Genomic DNA, 22,787 nt, shown 5'->3' on the forward strand with positions numbered 1-22,787 from the left:
CTTCTGAAGGTCGACGTCACCTCGATCCACGATCTCTCGGACCAGGTGGAAGCGGTGCAAGATGTGCTTCATCCGCTGATGTGCTTTGGGTTCCTTCACCTGAGCTATGGCACCAGTGCTGTCGCAGTAGAGCAGGACTGGACCATCGAGGGAGGGTGCTACTCCGAGCTCGTTGATGAATTTTCTTAGCCACACAGCTTCCTTCGCGGCATCTGATGCTGCGATGTACTCCGCTTCACAAACAGAGTCTGCCACAGTATGCTGCTTGGAACTCTTCCAGCAGATGGCTCCACCATTCAGAGTAAAGATATAACCCGACACACTCCTGCTGTCATCATGGTCAGATTGGAAGCTGGAGTCTGTGAACCCCACAAGTTTCAGATCTGACTCGCCATAAATCAACCATTGGTCCTTAGTATTTCTCAAATACTTAAGGATGGCTTTAACCACTTTCCAGTGGTTTTCTCCAGGATCAGATTGGTATCTACTCACTACTCCTAGTGAGTATGCCACATCTGGTCTTGTACATATCATGGCATACATGATAGATCCCACGGTTGAAGCATATGGGACTCTACTCATACGCTCTCTCTCTTCAGGAGTTGTCGGATAATCCTTCTTAGAGAGAGAAATTTCTTGGCCTATCGGTAGATAGCCCTTCTTGGAATTCTCCATGCTGAACCTCTTCAGCACAGTATCTATGTACATGGACTGGGATAACCCAAGCATCCTTTTAGATCTATCTCTATAGATCTTCATCCCTAGGATATAGGATGCTTCACCCAAGTCCTTCATGGAGAACTGTGATGACAACCAAACTTTTATTCCCTGTAGTGCGGGAATGTCATTCTCGATTAAGAGAATGTCATCCACGTACAAGATAAGGAATACCACAACTGGACCATTTGCCCATTTATAGATGCAGGGCTCTTCTCCATTCTTAATGAAGCCATACGTTTTGATCACCTTATCAAAACGCATGTTCCAACTTCGAGAAGCTTGCTTCAATCCATAAATGGATCTCTGAAGCTTGCACACCTTGGACTCATCTGTGGATGTAAACCCCTCAGGTTGTATCATATACACCTCTTCGGTCAGCTCTCCATTCAGAAAAGCTGTCTTTACATCCATCTGCCAGATCTCATAATCTAGATGGGCAGCTATTGCAAGCATTATCCGAATAGATTTGAGCATTGCCACAGGAGAAAATGTCTCGTCATAGTCAATACCATAACGTTGACGATACCCCTTGGCAATCAGACGGGCTTTATAGGTCTCCACCTTTCCGTCTGTGCCCCTCTTCCTTTTGAAGACCCATTTACACCCAATGGATTTAACCCCTTTAGGTGGGTCAACCAATGTCCATACATCGTTGACCTTCATGGACTCCATTTCGGATTTCATGGCTTCAAGCCATTTCTCGGAATCAGGTCTCTGCATAGCATCCATATAGGTGATCGGATCCTCATTATTCTCATCAAGTTCGATGGGATCACCATCCCGGATCAAGAAACCGTAGTATCTGTCCGGCTGACGCGGTACTCTACCGGATCGCCTTAATGGTACAGGTATATTGGGCTCCGGATCTGATCTAATCATATCCGACTCAGGTTCAGCTATTGGTGTCGGTCCTTCTACCTGTTGAACTTCATCAAGTTCAACCTTAGAGGCAACGGTTCCTTCACCAAGGAACTCCTTTTCTAAAAAGATTGCCTTAAGGCTGACGAACACCTTTTGTTCATCAGCATAGTAGAAAAAATATCCTTTTGTCTCTTTGGGGTACCCTATGAATGAGCATTTGTCAGATCTAGGTCCAAGTTTGTCTGTGACTAATCGTTTGACATAGGCCGGGCACCCCCAGATCCTAAGGTGTGAAAGTGCTGGCTTACGTCCCGTCCATATCTCATATGGAGTCTTAATTACAGACTTACTTGGAACCCTATTTAATAGATAACAAGCCGATTCGAGTGCATATCCTCAGAAGGATATCGGCAAGCTAGCAAAACCCATCATGGATCGGACCATGTCTAACAGAGTCCGATTCCTCCTTTCAGACACACCATTATGCTGTGGTGTTCCTGGAGGAGTCCATTGAGAGAGAATTCTATTCTCTCCTAGATATGTAAGAAATTCACTAGAAAGGTATTCTCCTCCTCGATCAGATCGAAGAGTTTTAATACTCTTCCCAGTTTGTTTTTCTACTTCACTTCGGAATCGTTTGAACATTTCAAATGAATTCGACTTATGTTTTATCAGATAGACATATCCATATCGGGATAGGTCATCCATGAAAGTTATGAAGTAGAAATATCCACCTCTAGCACTGGTGCTCATGGGTCCGCATACATCAGTATGTACTAGGCCCAAGAGCTCAGTAGCTCTCTCACCTTTTCCAGTAAAAGGTGACTTGGTCATTTTACCAAGAAGACAGGACTCACAGGTTGGAAGTGATTCACAATCACTTACTTCGAGGATTCCCTCTTGAGTCAACCTGTTTATTCTGTTCTTGTTTATATGACCTAGCCTACAGTGCCATAAGTAGATATCTGACACACTATCTAATCTAGGGTGCTTTCCAGTAGAATAGACTCTTATCAGGCTTGATCTTTTTGGTCTGGCTTTGCACAGATGTCCCTGCCTGAACTTGCACCTTCTTCATTTTTTTCTTCTGGTTCTTCTTCCTTTCTCAAAGGGTCGAGAACCAGAAGACGAACCTCCCACTGAGTTCACCGACTCCTTGAGGAGTTGGTGATCCTTCTCAAAGTTCTGAAGCAACCCCAGTAATCTGTGGTAGTTTACTTCAGGCTTTGTCATTCTATAATGAGTGAGGAATGGGAGATAAGACTTGGGCAGCGAGTTCAGTATTGCATCTTTCCCAAGCTGCTCATGCAAGGGAAAGCCGAGCTTGCTCAATCGTTCCATCAGCTCGATCATGTACAATACATGATCAATGACAGAGGCACCATCCCGCATTTTGGCATTGAAGATGGCACAACTAGTCTTGTACCTCTCCACGTCATCGGGTGTGCCAAAGGCATCCTCCAACTCATGAAGCATGTCCTTTGGCTGAGCCGTCTCGAATCTACGACTGAACTCGTCGCTCATAGCAGCCAGCATGATACAGCGCACCGTGGTCCGGTCACTGAGCCACTTCTGGTAAATGTCTCTGACTGTTCCACGTGCATTGACAGCTGGCTCCTCAGGTGCAGGATCCATTATCACATATAGGATCCGTTCATGCTCCAGGACTATCTTCAACTTTCGGTACCAGCTATCAAAATTGGATCCCACCAACTTATCATTGTCCAACAATGATCGGAGCGATAGGAAAGTGGCCATATTTGCACAAAGGAGAACCATAACCTGATTAGTAATTGATTCATTAAACCTAAAGATTTGGACTTTAATCAAAAGATTTCTCCCACTATTTTATTCGAATTGGTAGCCTCTACCTCCAATTCGAAGAATTACCCTAATTCCTTAGCGGGTACTAGAATCCACTTAGACTGCACACAAGCCCAACTTTGGTTGGCCAACCCATGTACATCTAAGGGTAGGTTCATAACCAATTGTTTCTCTAAACAATTTCTAGTAATTTTAATTTTGCCCCAGAAACCTAATCAGTAGGCTTTGGCCTCCACTGTAAGGATCCGGTTAGGTCCAACCATTAACATGATCATACTTGGTGTATCTAACCAACGAATGATTAAGCCCAACTTTGGTTGGCTCACCTAACCACCATTAGAGAGACACTTTCAAGTCGTCATATGATGAGTGATAATTTCATTAGTCAACAAGCACCAGGCCTTTGGATCTGCAATGATTATTGAGTTCATGGACTCGTTATCAAACACCTTAATGGGAGGCTATGACTCAGTTATCTCCATAACTTTATCATTTTAAGGACCTAATAATTTTAGAGGATTAAATAATATAGAGGATGAGGTCAGATGAACCAGCTTATCATGATCCTCCCACTGACTTCACCAAGTCAGCTTAAGGGAGACCATTAAAAGGGCTGGTCTAGGAGCACCTAAATCAGTCACACTGATTTACCTAGCTGACATGGGTCAGCTCGAATAGTCAAGTGATCCGATCAAAACATAATTTCACCAAGAGGCCAGGTAAGTTCGATCAGTGGGAGGGTCTGCCAAAGCTTGCCTTAGACACCATCATGAATGGCCAGGTAAGCGGGCTCCCAATTAAAAACCACCGGTCTGGTTTACCTTAGACACCAACTAGTTTAATTAGTTTCGATTAGATCAACCTAACAGTTCATGCTAGACCGCTTAGCCAAGAATCAAGTCCATTTGGTTCTCGTTAAAGACATGGACTTGACCAACTACAACTATTGTAATTGATCTAGAGAATCCTTGACCTAATCTAAGACAACAATTGATTAGATTTAGTCAATTCTCTAATTAAGTCCATCTTTAATCTAACCATAGGTCTAAACCAATTAATGGACCTAGTTCCCACTAACCCATTAACCCAATGTGTTATGATTTGTGTCTTAGGTTCTTCAATTCACAATCCTAGAACCTAATCAAACAACTTCTTAATTCTTAATTAAGTTTTGGGCTGAGGGTTGGGTTTGGCTTTTCAAAAAATCATTTTCATATTTGTAAAACAATTTTACAATATGATTCTATTAGCCATATTGCATGTTTGATTCCGAATCAAGATGCAAGTGAAATAAACATGAAACTACTTTAGATCTAATCTAAACAGGTTCATGTAATTGAAACAATTTCAACTTTAAACAATTTCTTTGCACAAAAATTATTAACAAAGAGATTTTATTTCAGATTTAAACATCTTTTAAATCTAATAAATCATAAATTTAATCTAGATCATATCTAACAAATTTATGATTAAAGATAGATCTACACAAACTAGGACAACCTTTGCACTGTAAGGGGTAAACCTTACAGCAGGACAACCTTGCAGTTTGTGATTGATCTAAAATTTTAATTTTAGATTTAATAATCAGATTATAAATTAGATCTAATCTAAGAAATAATCTAAGCATGTATAAATAATCATGTAATAAAGAACCTAGGCTCTGATACCAATTGTAGGAACCAGATCTAGGGTTTCAGGGTACGATCTTGAAACTTTTTCAAGATCGTACAGCGGAAGACTAAAATAAATCAAAATTTATTTTCTAAGATCAGAAAATCTCTAGATCTAAGATCCTATTACATGATTATTACATAGTATTAAATTAAAAATTAAAATATATAAATAAAGCATGAACTACATGTTGATCATATCAACATGTTTCTATACTACATCTAATGTATGTATTAAATAATAGATCAGATCTATTACCTTGCAAGTTAGACGCTCTAACCTCACTGATTCGGGCTTAAGGATGATGTTGCAAGACGCACACACGTCCGACCTCTAGGAGTCGTCCACACGAGCCCACGAATCTCGATCAGAAGTCCTGCTTCAGGAAATCAGCACAGTATGCTAGTACTGCGCTGATCCTTCTTTGATGGTTGATCAGGTGCCTCCTTCTTCTTGATTTAGACTCTTCCAAAGATAGAAAGTAGAAGGAGGAGTTTCAGATCTGAGACACTCTCAGGAAACTCAAGATGGAAGAAGGAAAGATATGAAAATAAAAACCCTAGAAGAAGACCCTCTTCTTCTTCACGTTTTTCACTCTAGACACCCAGACTTGCATCTTTTATATCTCCATGACCCAAAGGTATTTCTCTCTGATTTTTGGATGGCAGAAAGACCTCTCAAATATCTATCTCTCCTCAAAATTTCACGAAGAAACTCGTCTTATATAGAGAGAAATGATAGAGTCCTTGTCTAGGTCAAACACCTAGTCAAGGCTTATCCAAACATGGCAAGTTAAGGGACGCCCAACTCTTGAGCACCTCCTCCATATTTTCATGCATGGATCACCAGAAAAGGGTGTACAATGTAAACCCTAAAAGCCACGAAAATTTTAAAAAAATTTTGGATAAATTCGGTGCAAAATCGAAAGAGTTTTGGATTTCTAAAACTCTATCTCATAGAATTCAAAATCCAAACTTATTCCTTTTAGATTTGATCCAAATCACCTTCCATGTAAGAAAGAAGAGAGGAGACCTTTTGTGAATGTGGGAGAGATCTGGGAGAGGGCTTTTGTCGCACAAAACAAGTGGAGATTGGCTTTGAATAAGAGAGAGGGCGTGGAGAAGGCTTATGTGGCGCAAGGTGGAATCCTAGTCCTACTAGGATTCTGTCTCATGACTTGTTTTAATTTGGTTTCCCAAACCAAATCAAATCAAAATTAGATCAACCTAATTAAAATAGGTCTTAACCTAATTAAAAACCTAATTTAATCAGATTAAATTAGATTTAAATCTGATTTAATTTTCTAATCAAATTAGAAATTAGATTGACCCAAGTCCTAGTGAACTAGGACTAGTTTTTCCTTGCACTTGGCTTATCCAATAAATCAATTGGACTTGATCCAATCAAGCCCAAAATAAATCTAATTAAATTATATTTAATTAGACTTAATCTCAGCCCATTGGCTTAATCAAATTAAGCCAATTAGCAATCGAATTGCTAATCGATCCTCCTGCAACACTTGCACTGGGTTAAATGTCAATCGTATTGATCATTTAACCCTAGAACGATTCTTAATCATTGATCAACCATCCGATCGGATCATGAACTCTAATGTGTGTGACCTCATAGGTCCAAACCTAAGCCGGTAGCATAGGAATAAATTCCTATACCAATCGAAGTGACCATCTAGCAATGATACCCGACGACCGGATAGGTCGAATGTGTAGAACAACATCCTTAGAACCCATGCGGATATAGTTTTCATATAATTCATCCCCTTGACCAAAATGATCATAGGACACCCCAGAGTTTAACTGTCAACTCTGATCAGGTTGTCCACATTGTATTTCAAAATATCAAATCCATCTGATGGATTACCCTGGCCAAGGTTTTGCTAAATTGAAATACAGCGACTTATTCTTCTCCAACTCTTGGAGTGGTCAATTCCATCTCGATCACACTCTGACTTCACAAGTACTTGACTGTGCCCAGAAGCCTTCCATCCCTGAATTAAAAATTCAGTTAGTCCAGTACCAAAGCACAGTGAGTTGCTTGCAAGTCACTGAGGCGATCTCAAGTCTAAGGGACACTTATACCTATATCCCATCAGAGACATTCTCGACAGCAGAATGCTCTGGAGTTGGTCACGTTCAATGACGATGTACCCTTACATCTCACCTGTATGCCATACCAGTATCTCCACACTCTTTGGTTAAGAGGACAACCAACCCATATGGCCTACAGCGACCTATGCTCGATAGAAGCTGTCGTCCTTATTAACAGCCTATCATTTGGTCGTGAACAGTTTTAAGGACTAATCGATAAATTCTCTCTTTATCGAACCTAAATAGTCCTAAGGACTTCATCATAACAACGGAGTTCATTAGAAGATGAAAGCTTATGATGAAGATGCCAAATATATTTTATTTATTAACAAATCAATTACAATACTTGGTTGCTCAACCGTCAACAGCTTGACGATTGGCTTTTTGGGACACATTTCCCAACATCTGAGAGGGAGGTAGATGGTGTCCGCAGTCGCTTCTCCTTCCTTGCTCGTTCCAGCTGGGAAGGAGATGGTCGTCGGGACCGGTGGGCATCGTGCTGTGTCCGCCTTTCCCCCTCTTGGTGGGAGTGCCATGACGGCTGCTCCTAAGGAGGGGATGGAGACCGGTGCAGGCATCGGCGGCTGCTCCTAGAGGGCATCGGGTGTGCCACCGATTGCTCCACTGGCGAGTGTGGCAACCGAGTTGATTGTTGTTGAAGGCTCTTGACCGCATCCGTCAGTACAATCATCTGTCGCATGATCACCGTGATCTGCACCTCTGTGGTCACCACAGGATGCGGAGAGTTAGGTTCCGTCATGGAGGGTGGAGGAGAGGCCTCTTTTCGACGGGAAGAGTGCCTCGCTGATCCGATGGCCCTCGATCGCTAAGCTCTGATTCTTGTTATTTCGAAAGGGTGTTTCGAGTTCTGTGGGGGTCGTAATCCCTGCGTCCCCCTACCTGGCGTGCCAAATCTGTTGCGGCCAATCCCCTCATCGTCTGGTCACCGGGAACGAGCGCCTGCAAAAGAAGTCCGCACTGACCGGAGGTGACTCCAGTGGGGACCCTCCGACGGTCAAGTCAGAGAGGAGACTAGGCAACAGTAAAAAAGAATCAGGGAGCTCAGTGAGAGAGAGAGAGAGAATAAGTCCAAGGGTTTCGAAGGAACCCCCTCCAGCACTGTTGCCTTCTCCATTTTATAGTAGAGTGCGGCATGGCACCGTCATTGATGGTGCCGACAATGGGAGGAGTTGTCAAATCATCGGAGGTTGTCAGAGTCACCGTGGACTGTCAAGTCACCGTGGACTTGTCACATCGCTGGGGTTAATCTATGTCCTTGGCAGGACAATGTCTCAGGGCGGCTATACCGCATGCCTTTGTCAGGATGATGGCCCTCAGTAGTCGTACGACGTTTGAGGAAGCCGACCGACCATACGTCGGCATTTGATTATGGGGTGTCGGGTGAAGACCCAGGGACCCTCCGATGGTTGGTCTGGCACGTTGCAAGAGTCGGAGAAGACACTGTCGTTCAACCAGTCGGGGACGGAAAGAGTCTGCCTGACCGACATACGTTCGGTCGGACAGTGTTGGCAGTCGTCGTTCGGTGCGGTCGGTAGAGTCGGGCGCTGGCCAGATGGGCCCGACAGTGAGTCGGCATGAGAGGGACCGGTCGGTATATCCCAACAACTTTCAAATTCAAGCGTGCACCCTCAAACTTCTCCGCCTCTTTGGATTATAACAATGTAATTAATTCGTGTGGACAATGCCAATTCACTATTTTAATAGTCCTACATGAACTCTAAGCAATTTTGGGAAAGAGAAAGAAAAGAAAAAATTGTAAGCCTTGGTGATGGATTATGAAGTGTTTTTTTTTTTTTTTTGGAGTGCAAAAGGTGTTTTTCCCCAAATTTTATTTAAGAGGAAGTTATGTACATTCGATTGTCTTGCCGGTTGCTAAGGAGTTAGCGGGGGACCATCATTATTTTTAGGCACAAGAGTTTAGGCCGAAGCAAACGAGAAGCCTGTAGATGGCCCAAGATCCATGTGTTATGAAGCCTATGATGGACGACTTATGCTTCCACATGTATCAAGCGATCCAGGTCGCATGCAACCACTCAAAATCCCGTAATCTCCTGTGACGCTACTCCATGATACCACGAGGACCGATCCTGCAGCAGAGAGAAACTTGAGTTTGGTCCTTTCGAAACTAGACTTATATTTCACCGCTAAAGGTTCATCAACGAAAGTCTAAATTTTTGTAGTGTGACCTTCAATCTTAAGCATTAGTGTCTGCAACTGTAGCTGCCGCAATGACTACAATTAGGGCATTTTGATTGAGCTTGTGTATCCACCAGCGATGCTAGGGTGGCTATCTATGATTGCAGTTATTGGAATAGGTTCCGGTTGATTAGCATTGGTGCCGGCAATCAAAGGCCGAGGATCGTGCAAGAGAACATGTTCAACATGAACCAAACTTAGATGACCTGACCCCACCATTCAAGTCCCGCGATCGATCGCCTTTCCCATCTTTGGATGATATGAGAGTGCCGTCTGGCCTTACTTGTCATCGTTGTTGTTGACAAAAGGGGAGTGGGTGTTTCAACCACCTGAAGATGTAGCGGTGGTGGGTTGTGAGTTACAAGGTGCACTTATTGAAGCGAAAGGTGAAGCAATCCATCTAGATGAGCTTTAGTGAGATTACGGAAAAGTGCTCCGTGATGGTGCATCGTTGGTGGGGCAACACTTGGTGGAGGTACCAATCGTTAGAGAGAGGAAAGGTGGGGATGGAGAGGATGGTGTTTGTGTAATTTTGTGGATGTGGTTTGGTTGTTTTAAGACAAAAGGTTGTTGGAGAATGTTCATCAGCCTTACCATCTTGGGCTCTCAATGATAAGCAATTCGAACAAGGTGGTTGGATTAGTGAAATTGAGCAGGTCAAGCCATGTGACCCATTTTGTAATGGAACTTGGCTATGTTTGGGCCTTCATTTAAGCTCTATGTCCAGCCTTGCAGGGGTTCGGCTCGGGTTGGGCCAATAATATACCCGAGCCTAGTCTGAAAAATAAGTGGGTTATATATTTAAGACCAAACCGAATTAAGCCTAGCTCGACCCTGGCCGGCTCAAGCCTATTTCCATCCTAGAGCTACTCCATGTTACTTGCTTTCTAACTGTTTTAAAGAAATGCAAAGAAATATAGCATGATAAAGCCCTAAAGATTGATATAATTGGAAAAAAAAAAAGTACATGGAATGCAACTCCAATGAAAGCAGCTTCAAAAATGATGCGATATTTCAAATTGACCGCTAAAATTCTTCCGCCAAACTCATTTTAATTTTATTGGACCAATCAAACAAAAGAACAGAGAAGTAGACAATGATAAGTTGTACTGAATTTTAGATGTGACTATATGTGTTCCGAAAATTCTGCAACCAGTACATGCATTTTTTTTTTTTTTTTGGTACAGCATAGGGAGTTGGAAGGGGGGCAACCCGGATGCAACTACCGCCCTTGGGGGTGACCATAGGGTCCCAACCCTTATGAGAGAATGTTCGATTCGGGACCAAGTTTAGACGAATGGACGGCCTCTTCCCTATCATATGGATGAATCCAATAGATGAGTACGTCACTCCAGCACCACCGAGGGCCAGATGACCAACTGCCACTCTCAGATCTTATGTCTAGACCATTAAGATATGCTCCCTCTCGGTCATTCACCCCCGACACATGCATTAGAGAGCCATAGTTAAGATAGTAGAACATTCTAAAAGTTTAGTGCAAACTAGGGCAATAAAGATGATCTAATAGTGGTAAGGATATTGATGCTCAAGGTATGCATGGTGAGAAGATGGAGGTTTCCGTGGTAGTGGGTGTGTGATTGCAATAGTTGCAGACAAATGGAGAACACTTTATTGAGATGGTAAATGCATGCAGTGAAAAAAAAAAAATCAACTAAACACAGTTTTCATTAGAACCAGCAAAATCAACTAAACATAATGAAAGAATATATGTTTGACAGACATATGTGGTTGCACGATGAAAGGACATTGGGGCAGCGCACTGTAATTCCAACACGTAGCACTAAAAAATGGACGCTTTGAATCTGGAAGCGGTAATCTTTTGTGCTGAATTTCAAAATGGCCTGCCCATTATTTCACAGCAGACACGGTCAATAAAGAAATTAGCTACATTCTTTGGGGCTGGTTTTTGGGTCAAATGGACATCAAGACATGTATCAAAGGAGTTATACAAAGATATAACGACTAGAAAGTGAGAAGGAAATTAAAGGCTACCGGTCATGGGAAGCCCTTGGTACTAAGAATGAATTACAAATTTGTCAACCCATCATACATTTCTGCTGCTCATAGTATGAATATTGCAAGCTGGATACTCGATCATGGAGCACTTGCTTGGATGGTATCATAGCTTGTGGCTTGAGCTAGCAGTGGGGGTTTGATTCCTATTAGACAACCCTCCAGAGGTGAGACGGTATAGGTCAGAAAGATGGAGATTAAATGCTCTTAATCTTAAAAATAGCTACTGTAATTGAAGTCTGAAGACATTGACAATAACTTTGGATCACACTTCTCAATATAATCCCACCAAATAATTAGCTATGCGAATATAATCCCACCAAATAATTAGCTATGCGGGCTCAGGCTGGCCCAAGGCTTGTTGGGTCATGCCCTCACGGAGTAAAGCTTTGCGCGAGGCCTGAATTGGTTCGATCTTAGGTTATAGCATCCAAACACAAACGAGGTCAAGTCTGAGGCTGATCCATAGTCCGGCTATTGCCTGACCACTCGTGGCCCACCCCTAACCCCAACTCTAACCCTCTAATTGGTACGAAGAATGGATTGGAGGAGGGATGGTGGGGGAGAAAGTTTGGATGGGGTAGGAAATGGATAGATATCTCCCGTTCATCCTCCCATATGTGTGGGGAAATATAAAATGATGAATAAAAATAATTTTCTATTTTATTTGATACGAAAAGAATGAAAAAAAGGATGGATGTTATTTATATAATATTTTTATTAAAGTATCTTTTAATATTATTATTATCAATTACAATATTTGTTATGCTAAAGAAGTAGAGTAATATAAAAACTTATAATCTTTATATTTTATAATTAAAAATTTAATTTTAATTTAGTTTAATAAATAATTTTATAAATAAATTATAGATTAATAAATTTATTTATATAGTTGTTATATAAACAAATATTTATTTTATAATTTAACTTAGATAACTATTTATTATTATATATAGTTAACAAAAATATAGTGGATATAAATAGAAAAAAGAAGATAATTCTAATTATTTACTTATAATTAAGAAAATTATGTGCCAAAATTAAACTAAATTAGTTATAAAATTTAATAGTATAGCTTAAACATTGTATGTCAAACAAAAAATATATGTAAAAATATGAATGAGAAAATTAAGAAGTACTAGGATTTCGTTAAAAGGTTGATGATGGATAATTTTATCAATGTAGAAATCAATTCCTTATATGCTTCATCTATTATTTCTTGGACAATTACTATCAGAATATTTGGGCTATATGACTCACTTATTAGAATTTACTAAATGGCAAGACCACTAGATCCCCTGGCTGGTGCCTGAAGTAACATCTAGTTTTACACTAATATGTACTTTGAATAAAATAGAGAATATTTAATTGTCTGGACAGATCCCAGTGATCAAAGCGCTGCTAAATGTACATTCTCAATGGTCAAACCTACTGCTATAATATTAAAATGTTTCCAACGGTCAAATTTCTTACAGTTAGAAGTGTTGATATAAAACATTCCCAACAGTCATATATGATCGCTGGGAAAAATTTTTGAATCTTCGCTCAGCGGTTTTGACCTATTTTTCTAGCAGTCAACTCCTAAATTACTGGCAAAAATTTAACTTTTTCCAACAGTCATGACCGCTACTGGAAAAAGCTTGAAATACAAAGTAATGACAGTTTTTCCAGCAGCATAGCAACAGTCGGAAAGATCATTGATAAATCTTTTTTCAGTGATTTTCCCATGATCCAAGAGAAGTGTTGCGGCCAATCCCCTCATCGCCTGATCGCCAGGAACGAGCGCCTGCAAGAGAAGTCCGCACTAACCGGAGGTGACTCCGGCGGGGACCCTCCGACGGTCAAGTCAGAGAGGAGACTAGGCAACAGTAGAAAAGAATTAGGGAGCTCAGCGAGAGAGGGAGTCCTGGGGTTTCGAGAGAACCTCTTCCAGCACTGTTGCCTTCCCCATTTTATAGTAGAGCGCGGCATGGCGCCGTCATTAATGGCGCAAACAATGGGAGGAGTTGTCAAATCGTCGGAGGCTATCAGAGTCACCGCGGACTATCAAGTCGCTGTGGGCTTGTCACATCGCTGGGGTTAATCTATGTCCTTGGCAGGACAATGTCTCAGGGTGGCTATGCCGCATGCCTTTATCAAGACGGCGGACCTCAGTAGTCGTACGGCGTTTGAGGAAGCCGACCGATCATACGTCGGCATTTGGTTGTGGGATGTCGGGTGAAGACCCAGGGACACCGTCGGTCGGTTTAATATCTCGCTGAGGTCGAACGTCGGCTGCCGCCCCCGATAGTGAGTCGGTGATTTGGGCTCCACCGCTCGGCTGGTTGGGAACAGAATGGGTATGCCCAACTGACACTCCTTCAGTCGGATAATGTCGGCAGCTACTATCGACAGTCGTCGATCAGTGCGGTCGGTAGAGTCGAGCATCGGTCGGAGTCATCCATCGATCGTCGGTCAGACCGGTCTGAGGGTAAGTCGGCATATGGGGGTCAGTCGGTATATCTCAATAGTTGCCCCCCTACTCCTGAGTCCGATGTCGTGTTGGCTCGCATGAACACGTGGGCAATGGCTTCGGGCGAAAGGAGTAGTTTTTCGTCATGTCTTGCCCCGACTCTGACGATCGCATCAACGAACGATCCGATGTCGGTCGTCTCGACAATAGGTCGAGCATACACGTCGGGTCGGAGGTCGGCCAACCTCCGAACGTTGCTTGTCGACACGATCATTCCACAGAGTCTGATAGTCGAGTAGTGTTCGACGTATTTGGATAGGATAACGATGGCAAGTCGAATATCCATTGTCCGGCCCCTGGGTCGGGTGTGCATGTCGGGACGTATGATAAATGGTGGCAAGCTGAATATCCTTCGATCGATCGTGACCGGGTCGGTATGTCGCAAGTCGAATATTCATTGACGTAGCATGTCGAGTCATATGATAGACGGTGGCAAGCCGAATATCCTTCGATCGATCATGATCGGGTCGGTATGTCACAAGTCGAATATCCGTTGACGTAGCATGTCGAGTCGTATGATAGATGGTGGCAAGCCGAATATCCTTCGATCGATCATGATCGGGTCGGTATGTCGCAAGTCGAATATCCGTTGACGTAGCATGTCGAGTCGTATGATAGACGGTGGCAAGCCGAATATCCTTCGACCGATCGTGATCGGGTCAGTATGTCGCAAGTCGAACTGCGGTCGTCTTGGCATTTTGCCACTCTTAGTCGAAGCTAAGTCGGCAAGTTAGCCAGCCACGTTGGTCGAAGTCTTTTGCCCTCAGAGGCATAGGCCGTCGGTTTGGCGATCGGTGATCGAGCTGTTGATTCGGTGATCGATGATCGAGCCGTGTTGGTCGGGGCCTTTTGCCTTCAGAGGCCGAGGCCGTCGGTTCGACGATCGGTGATTGAGCCATTGATTCGACGATCGGCGATCAAACCATGTTGGTCGGGGCCTTTTGCCTTCAGAGGCCGAGGCCGTCGGTTTGACGATCGGTGATCGAGCCGTTGATTCGATGATCAATGATCGAGCCATGTTGGTCGAGGCCTTTTGCCTTCAGAGGCTGAGGCTGTTGGTTCGGCGATCGGTGATTGAGCCATTGATTCGACGATCGACGATCGAGCCGTGTTGGTCGGGGCCTTTTGTCTTCAGAGGCCGAGGCCGTCGGTTTGACGATCGATGATCGAGCCGTTGATTCGACGATCGACGATCGAGCCATGTTGGTTGGAGCCTTTTGCCTTCAGAGGCTGAGGCCGTCGGTTCGACGATCGATGATCGAGCCATTGATTCGGCGATCGACGATCGAGCCGTGTTGGTCGGGGCCTTTTGCCTTCAAAGGTCGAGGTCATTGGTTCGGCGATCGATGATCTAACCGTTGATTCAGCGATCGACGATGAGCCGTGTTGGTCGAGGCCTTTTGCCTTCAGAGGTCGAGGCTGTCGGTTCGGCGATCGATGATCGAGCCGTTGATTCGACGATCGACGATCGAGCCATGTTGGTCGGGGCCTTTTGCCTTCAGAGGCCGAGGCCATCAGTTCGACGATCGGTGATCGAGCCATTGATTCGACTATCGATGATCAATGATCGAGCTGTTGATTCGATGATCGATGATCGAGCCGTGTTGGTCGGGGCCTTTTGCCTTCAGAGGTCGAGGCCGTCGGTTCGGCGATCGATGATTGAGCCTTTGATTCGACGATCGACGATTGAACCATGTTGGTCGGGGCCTTTTGCCTTCAGAGGCTGAGGCCGTCGTTCGGCGATCGGTGATCGAGCCGTTGATTCGACGATCGACGATCGAGCCGTATTGGTCGGGGCCTTTTGCCTTCAGAGGCCGAAGCCATCGTAGATTTGGCGATCGAGCTGCTTCGGTCGAGGCCTTTTGCCTTCAAAGGCCGAGGCCGTCGTAGATTCGGTGATCGGATTACGTTGGTTGAGGCCCTTTGCCTTCAGAGGTCGAGGCCATCGTAGATACTCCGCTCCTTTGATCTCTATCAGGATCTGCGCACGAGGAGCAGAGAGAGGGGTGTAGGAGTCATACCTTCGATGCGTCAGTCTCAGACTCCATTGTCGGGATGAGACCCATCTATCGATGGGGCTCGTTGGGTTCAGCAGGAGCTCGATTTTTCTTCCGCTTCTCCTTCTGACCCGCGCCCTCGATCAAGCATCGATCGAAAGCTCCTTTCTCCGCGCGCATATATTTGTACGTGCGCTCCAGCAATTCGGCATACGTCTAGGGGAGGGTCTTGTCCAAGGAATAGGTGAACTGAGACCCCCTTAGTCCCCTCTTCATGGCCGAGATAGCCATATCTTTGTTGAGGTCCCGGACCTCAAGTGTGGCCGCGTTGAACCGGGCCACAAAGTGTCGTAGAGTCTCATTTTCTTCCTGCTTGAGGGAGAAAAGATTGTCTGAGGTTTGCGGTGGCTTTCGGTTGGTGCCGAAATGGGCTACGAAAGAATGTTCGAGCTGTCCGAAGGAGTGGATACTTTTCGAACGGAGGCTGGAGTACCAGACCCTGGCAGCTCTGCAGAGTGTGGCGGGGAAGCCGACGCAAAGGAGGGCATCGGTTGCCCTTTGGATTGTCATGAGAGCCTTGTAGCTCTCCAGATGGTCAATTGGGTCGGTGGAGCCGTCGTAAGGCTCTACGTGAGGCATTTTGAACCGACTAGGGATCGGTTCGTCGAGGATGAGTCGAGAGAGAGGTTGGGCGGTCTGGAAGTCGACATCGTTCGAGGACTTCTGTCCGTCCACCTGCAGCTGGGCAAGCCGACGGTCGATTTCTTCAAACCTGTGTTCGTAGTCGTCGGCCTATCGGTGCTGAGAGACCCCGGGGGTGGAGTCTCCCGATGAAACTGAGAGGAAGGCGGACGGTGTTTGCGACCTCTTCTCCTTCCTTGCTCATTCCAGCTGGGAAGGAAAAGGTCGTCAGGATTGATGGGTATCATGCCGTGTCCGTCTTTCCCCCTCTCTGTGGGAGTGTCGTGATGGCTGCTCCTGAGGGGGAGACGACGATCGATGCGGGCGTCGGCGGCTGCTCCTGGAGGGCATCGGGTGCACCGCCGGTTGCCCCGCCGACGAGTGCGGCAATCGGGTTGGTTGTTGTTGAAGGCTCTTGACCGCATCCGTCAGCACAGTCATCTGCTGCACGATCACCACGATCTGCACCTCCGTGGTCACCGCAGGATGTGGAGAGCTAGGTTCCGCCATGGAGGGTGGAGGAGAGGCCTCTTCTCGGCGAGAAGAGTGCCTCGCCGATCCGGTGGCTCTCGATCGCTGAGCCCTGATTCTTGTCATTTCGAAAGGGTGTTTCGAGTTCTGTGGGGATCGTGATCGCCCCCTACCTGGCATGCCAAACCTGTTGCAGCCAATCCCCTCGTCGCCTGGTCGTCGAAAATGAGCGCCTGCAAGAAAAGTCCGCACTAATCGGAGGTGACTTCGACGGGGACCCTCTGACGGTCAAGTCAGAGAGGAGACTAGGCAACAGTAGAAAAGAATCAGGGAGCTCAATGAGAGAGAGAGAGAGGGAGTCCTGGGGTTTCGAGAGAACCTCTTCCAGCACTGTTGCCTTCTCCATTTTATAGTAGAGCACGGCATGGCACCGTCATAATGGCGCAGACAATTGGAGGAGTTGTCAAATCACCGGAGGCTGTCAGAGTCACCGCGGACTGTCAAGTCACTATGGGCTTGTCACATCACTGGGGTTAATCTATGTCCTTGGCAGGACAATATCCCAGGGTGGCTATGCCGCATGCTTTTGTCAGGACGGCGGGCCTCAGTAGTCATACGGCATTTGAGGAAGCCGACCGACCATACGTCGGTATTTGGTTGTGGGATGTCGGGTGAAGACCCAGGGACACCGTCGATCGGTTTAATACCTCGTTGAGGTCGGACGTCGGTTGCCACCCCCGACAGTGAGTCAGTGATTTGGGCTCCACCGCTCAGTTGGTTGGAAACAGAATGGGTCTGCCCGACCGACACTCCTTCAGTCGGATAATGTCGGCAGCTACTATCGGCAATCATCGATCAGTGTGGTCGGTAAAGTCGGACATCGGTCGGACTCATCCGTCGGTCGTCGATCAGACCGGTCCGAAGGTAAGTCGGTGTATAGGGGTCAATCAGTATATCCCAACAAGAAACTTGGCCGGATGGATTGCTTCATCTTTCCCTCCATCAAGTGCATCTTGTAACCCACCATATGCCATTGCCACTTCATCTCCCAAGTTGTTGAAGCACTCCATTCCCCTCTTGTCAACAACAACAATGACAAGTAAAGCCAGACGGTGCTCCCATATCATCCAAAGAAGGGAAAGGTGATGGATAGCGGGACCAAAATGGTGGAGTCGGGACATGTAGGTCTGGTTCATGTTGAACATATTCCCCTGTATGGTCCCAGCCTTTAATTGTCGGCACCAATGCTGATCAATCGGAACCTACTCCTATAACTACGATCATAATTGGTCACCCTAGCATCGTTGGTGGATACACAAACTCGTTCCAAATGCCCCAATTGTAGTCATTGTGGCAGCTGCACAAAACGTCCAAATGCCCCAATGAATCATGCTTTTTTTGCTTCGGCTTAGACACTTGACCTAAAAATAATGATGGGACCAATTCTTTGTCCACCATGTGCAGTGCAGAAAACCATGCACCGTGCGTGGTTCTACACCGTGCATGGTGATTCGCTCATGCGTGGACTCAAGGACATTAATAGAAAAAAAAAATTTTGCCGGTTCTGCATGGGAGCGAATCACCACACAAAGAATTTTGCATAATGGTGGTCACTCGCTAACTCGTCCGAAACTGGCAAGACAACCGAATGTACATATTTTCCTCTTAAATAAAATTCAGGAAAAAATGCCTCAATCAAAAGAAATATATATATATATATTTCATGCACCGTCACCAAGGCTTACAGCTTTTTCTTTTCTTTCTCTTTCCCAAAATTGCTTAGAATGCATGTAAGAATATTAAAATAGTGACTTGGCATTGTCAGCACGAATTGTATTATAATAATCCAAAGAGACAGAGAAGTTTGAGTGTGCAAGTTTGAATTTGGAAGTCAAGGGCAAATATAATGAATACTTCTATCTCTACTCGTTGAAAGCACTCTTTGGCTTGCTAGTTAATTTATTCAAGATGCAGACATTGTACAAAGATTATTTGGTTAGAAGCACCATTATCTAATATCTCTTTGGAGAGAATCAAACATAACTATCAAAAAATTTATGCTGCAATCTTCCTTCCACAATCCACCCTGTTGATCTTCAGAGAAACATGGAGCATAAGATCAGAAACCTGTCTTCAAGTAGGCCGCTCCGCAGGAGCAGTCCTGGTGCACTGCAAGGCCACGTCGAGTAGCTCGAACATGGATGACTCTTCATATGGTGCCAGAGGCTTTAGAGAAGGGTCTAGCAGCTCCTCACGTCCTGAGGTCGGCAACCCAATCCGGGACTGCACCCACTTCACCATGTCCATATCTCCTTCAAAGGTGCTGTCTGTAGGCGTTAGCCCACTCACAAGCTCCATCAACACTCTATACCGATGGCTCTCAGCGACCACCTTTGCCAAGCCAAAGTCTCCTAGGTGGGCCTCCATGTTTCCATCGAGCAGTGCATTGCTCGTCTTGATGTCTCTATGGATGATCTTCGGCACATAGTCATGGTGTAGATACTCCACTCCCTTGGCAAGCCCAATGGCAATCTTTAACCTCCTCTCCCAATTGAGCTCCCTCTTCTTCTTCTGACTCACCGCCGGCTTGTGCAGCCAATCCCCCCCGCTGCCATTTGAGTCGCGGCAGTGCTCTGACTTCATCTGCATATGTGGAGGTTGGGGCAACTCAGCTCGGACCTCCATTAACAACTCCCCCCTAAAAACAGTGAAGGGCGTGTAATTATTATAATGTCCAGGGGTGAGGATCATCGATCCCCTCTCTAAGAATTTCTGGATTGATGGTTTCGATCCCCGTTCCTCCTCTTCTAGAATGGAGATTGGGAGTGCTGGCAGTTTCTCCCCTCCCACCTTGGAGAGTCCTCCTTCTTCAGTCCTACCGTAATAGAACTGGTAGAGTTCTCTTCTGCAAAGGCCTCTTCCGTGTAAGCATACTTCTCCGCATGATAAGCATGTCCAAAAAATTTCAGGGATAAGTCTTGGTCAACGACTTCTTCAAGTCATTCCTCAGTAGGTTGCCCATCATTACGGCCATCGCGGTCGACTGATCTAGATCACGGACCTCCACAATTGCCAAATTGAAACGGTTGACATAAGCATGGATCGACTCACCTTCCTTCTGCTTGATGGTGTAAAGATACTCCGACTGCTTCTGCTACTGCTGGCTACTAACAAAGTAGTCGACGAAAGATCGGTACAGATCCTCGAAGGAGTGGATGGAAGCCGACTTCAAACTTGAATATCACTGTCAAGCCATCATTTTGAGAGTCGGAGGGAATGCTCGATAGAGGATCGCATCAGATGCTCCCTAAAGGAGCATTGCGGCCTTGAAGGTTTCCAAGTGGTCGACGAGAATAGTGATTCCATCATAGATCTCTAGCTGAGGTAGCTTGAAGTACCAAAGGAGTGACTTCTGTACTATTCTTGGGATGAAGGTCAGCTCACTATTAAATATCGTGTAGAGTTGCATCGAGGAGTAGTTATTGTTGAGTGGATTCTCAATCCTCTTTTCTATCTATTTGTCGAGTGCCTGGAACCTCCTTTCGATATCAAGATCTTGGGCAGTGCAAGCCTTGAAATACTGTGGAGAATGGCAATCGAGGATTAAATCATGCCCTAATCGCAAACTAGGAGATCTTCGTCTGGCCGGCTGCTAGGCCCTAGAGTGGCTCTGATGAGTATGTCTCCTCTCTGGGCTTTGAGGAGGCATAGGTGGCTCTGGCCATGGCGGTGGCTAAGGAGCTGAGTGTGGAACCAGATTCTGTGAGAGCACCACCATGGGAGGTGCCAATGGTGCCATCAAAAAGGCCACCGATTGCACCTGAAGGAGGTGTAGGGGCAGTCTAGGCAAGCTACGGCACCGATGGGGGAGGTACCAGAATAGTTTGGATCATCTAAACAGTAGCTGTCAAGTTTTAGACCTACTGAAAGAGCTGGCTAAACTGATGGAGAGTCTCAATGACCGGTTGCTGCATCCAACTGTTGGTTTGACTTTCCATCCGTCGAGAGGCGGTGGCATTGGAGAGCCGAAATGATGCTCATTTCGGAGGCATAATAAAGATTACGTTCTTCTTCTATCTGTTGCTGTTCGATTCGATCGAGGTCAAAGAAAAGGCGATGGAGTCTCATGCAAGGATGCTGATGCTGAAGTGAGGATCCTCCGATGCTCAAATCAGATTTAGAGAACAATAGAAGCAGCAACGAGTTCTCTAAGAGGGATTGATTGGCTTATCTTGATCTTTAGAGCTTTGGTTGTCTATATACAAGGCTGTCGAATAGCTGGTCACATAGCTGTATGAAAATTATGAGATCTCGAAATTACAGAGTTGCTCAACATACTATAATGGTCAAGATATTTCAACCCTTAATTGCTCCCGTGAGATTAGGAGAGTTAGTTACGTCTGAGTCTATCCACTCGGGGTAAAAAGCTATCGTGCACACATAAAGTGAGTCAGCTATGGTAAAAAGGACAATCCACGCACTAAGGCATCGAACTGTCGAAACAGAGTGCGTCGGACAGATCATACGATAGAACAGATGCAAGCAACTCTACACTGTACATGGTTCTGCTCTTAAGTCAACGATCCCAATGATAGCTTGAAGATCTAAGATGTTCTATGGTTGGCACATTGATCCGAGATACTCATGATAACCACTGTAACATATATTTTTGCTGGTATCAAAGAAGTTTGAGTTTTGTAGTTGCTCAAGAGTATCTTAGGGGGGCGTGGAATTTGTGATAATGACCTTATGAATTATTTGATTAAATTTTGCTTTAAAGTTATTAGATTTTATATTTTTTCTGATAAAATTCGAAATTGTGTTTGTATCGGTGGCACTTGTTGTAAGATCAAAAAGATGTAGCCAAGGTCAAATGCCAATCGTTTGTGACAAAAATCAGATGCCGATGTTATGGACATGGTCAATATTGTAGACCCGTCCCCTACTTTGGACATTGTTTACCGGTTATTTGCTGTCTCGGACTATAATACAAGCTACACTAATCATTACATCTGCATCATGATTGCAACTCACAGGAGGATTAGCCGCTAGTGCTTGTCCTTATCTTGATCCGTCCACAACCAACAAAACGTGGGGCAATGACTTAGGTTTGGCATTTTTGGATGGGGGTTGTAGGTTTTGCATGAAAGAATGATGCACGTTCTTTTCGTGCATCTACTATTGGAAGGAGTTCGAAGTGCTTTGCCAGGTGTGCAGATAAACTTGGTCTCGATATAACTTTTTCTAACATTTACGAGTTCTAACATATTCTGAATTTTGTTCCATCAATCATCTTCACCACTAATATATTTTTCAATCTCTTTGATTTTATTTTAAAAAATATAGATATAACCCAATTAAGAAGTTATATTCGTCAAGGCCTTGGGATTCTGGTAGCTAGCTGGAGCACTTCATGTCATCTTATGCTCATTCTACATTTGGTTAGTCACGTTGTGTACTTTGTTTCTAATTGCTTGAATGGACCGAGCTCAAGTTTGTCTTTTGGAACAATAAAATTTCATATACCGCCAAAAGACTTATAGCTTTTTCTCATCTTTCTCTTTCCACAAATTGAATAGAGTTTATACCAGCCTATTAAAATAGTGACTTGAGCCGAATTATATGGTTATAATCCAAAGACAGAGAGAAGTTTGAGCATGCAAGTTTGAATTTGGAGGTTAGGACATATAAGGT

At 44.7% G+C, this 22,787-nt stretch overlaps 1 protein-coding gene across 1 annotated transcript; it reads right to left on the reverse strand.

Moving 5' to 3' along the window:
* Positions 1–19,226: 19,226 nt before the first annotated feature.
* On the reverse strand, positions 19,227–19,844 carry LOC114914734 (LRR receptor-like serine/threonine-protein kinase GSO1). Its single transcript, XM_029268032.2, has one exon. The coding sequence runs from the start codon at positions 19,842–19,844 to the stop codon at positions 19,227–19,229; it is 618 nt and encodes a 205-aa protein (XP_029123865.2).
* Positions 19,845–22,787: the final 2,943 nt, after the last annotated feature.

This window comes from Elaeis guineensis, chromosome 2 (genome assembly GCF_000442705.2).
Source record: "Elaeis guineensis isolate ETL-2024a chromosome 2, EG11, whole genome shotgun sequence".
Classification (NCBI taxonomy): domain Eukaryota; kingdom Viridiplantae; phylum Streptophyta; class Magnoliopsida; order Arecales; family Arecaceae; genus Elaeis; species Elaeis guineensis.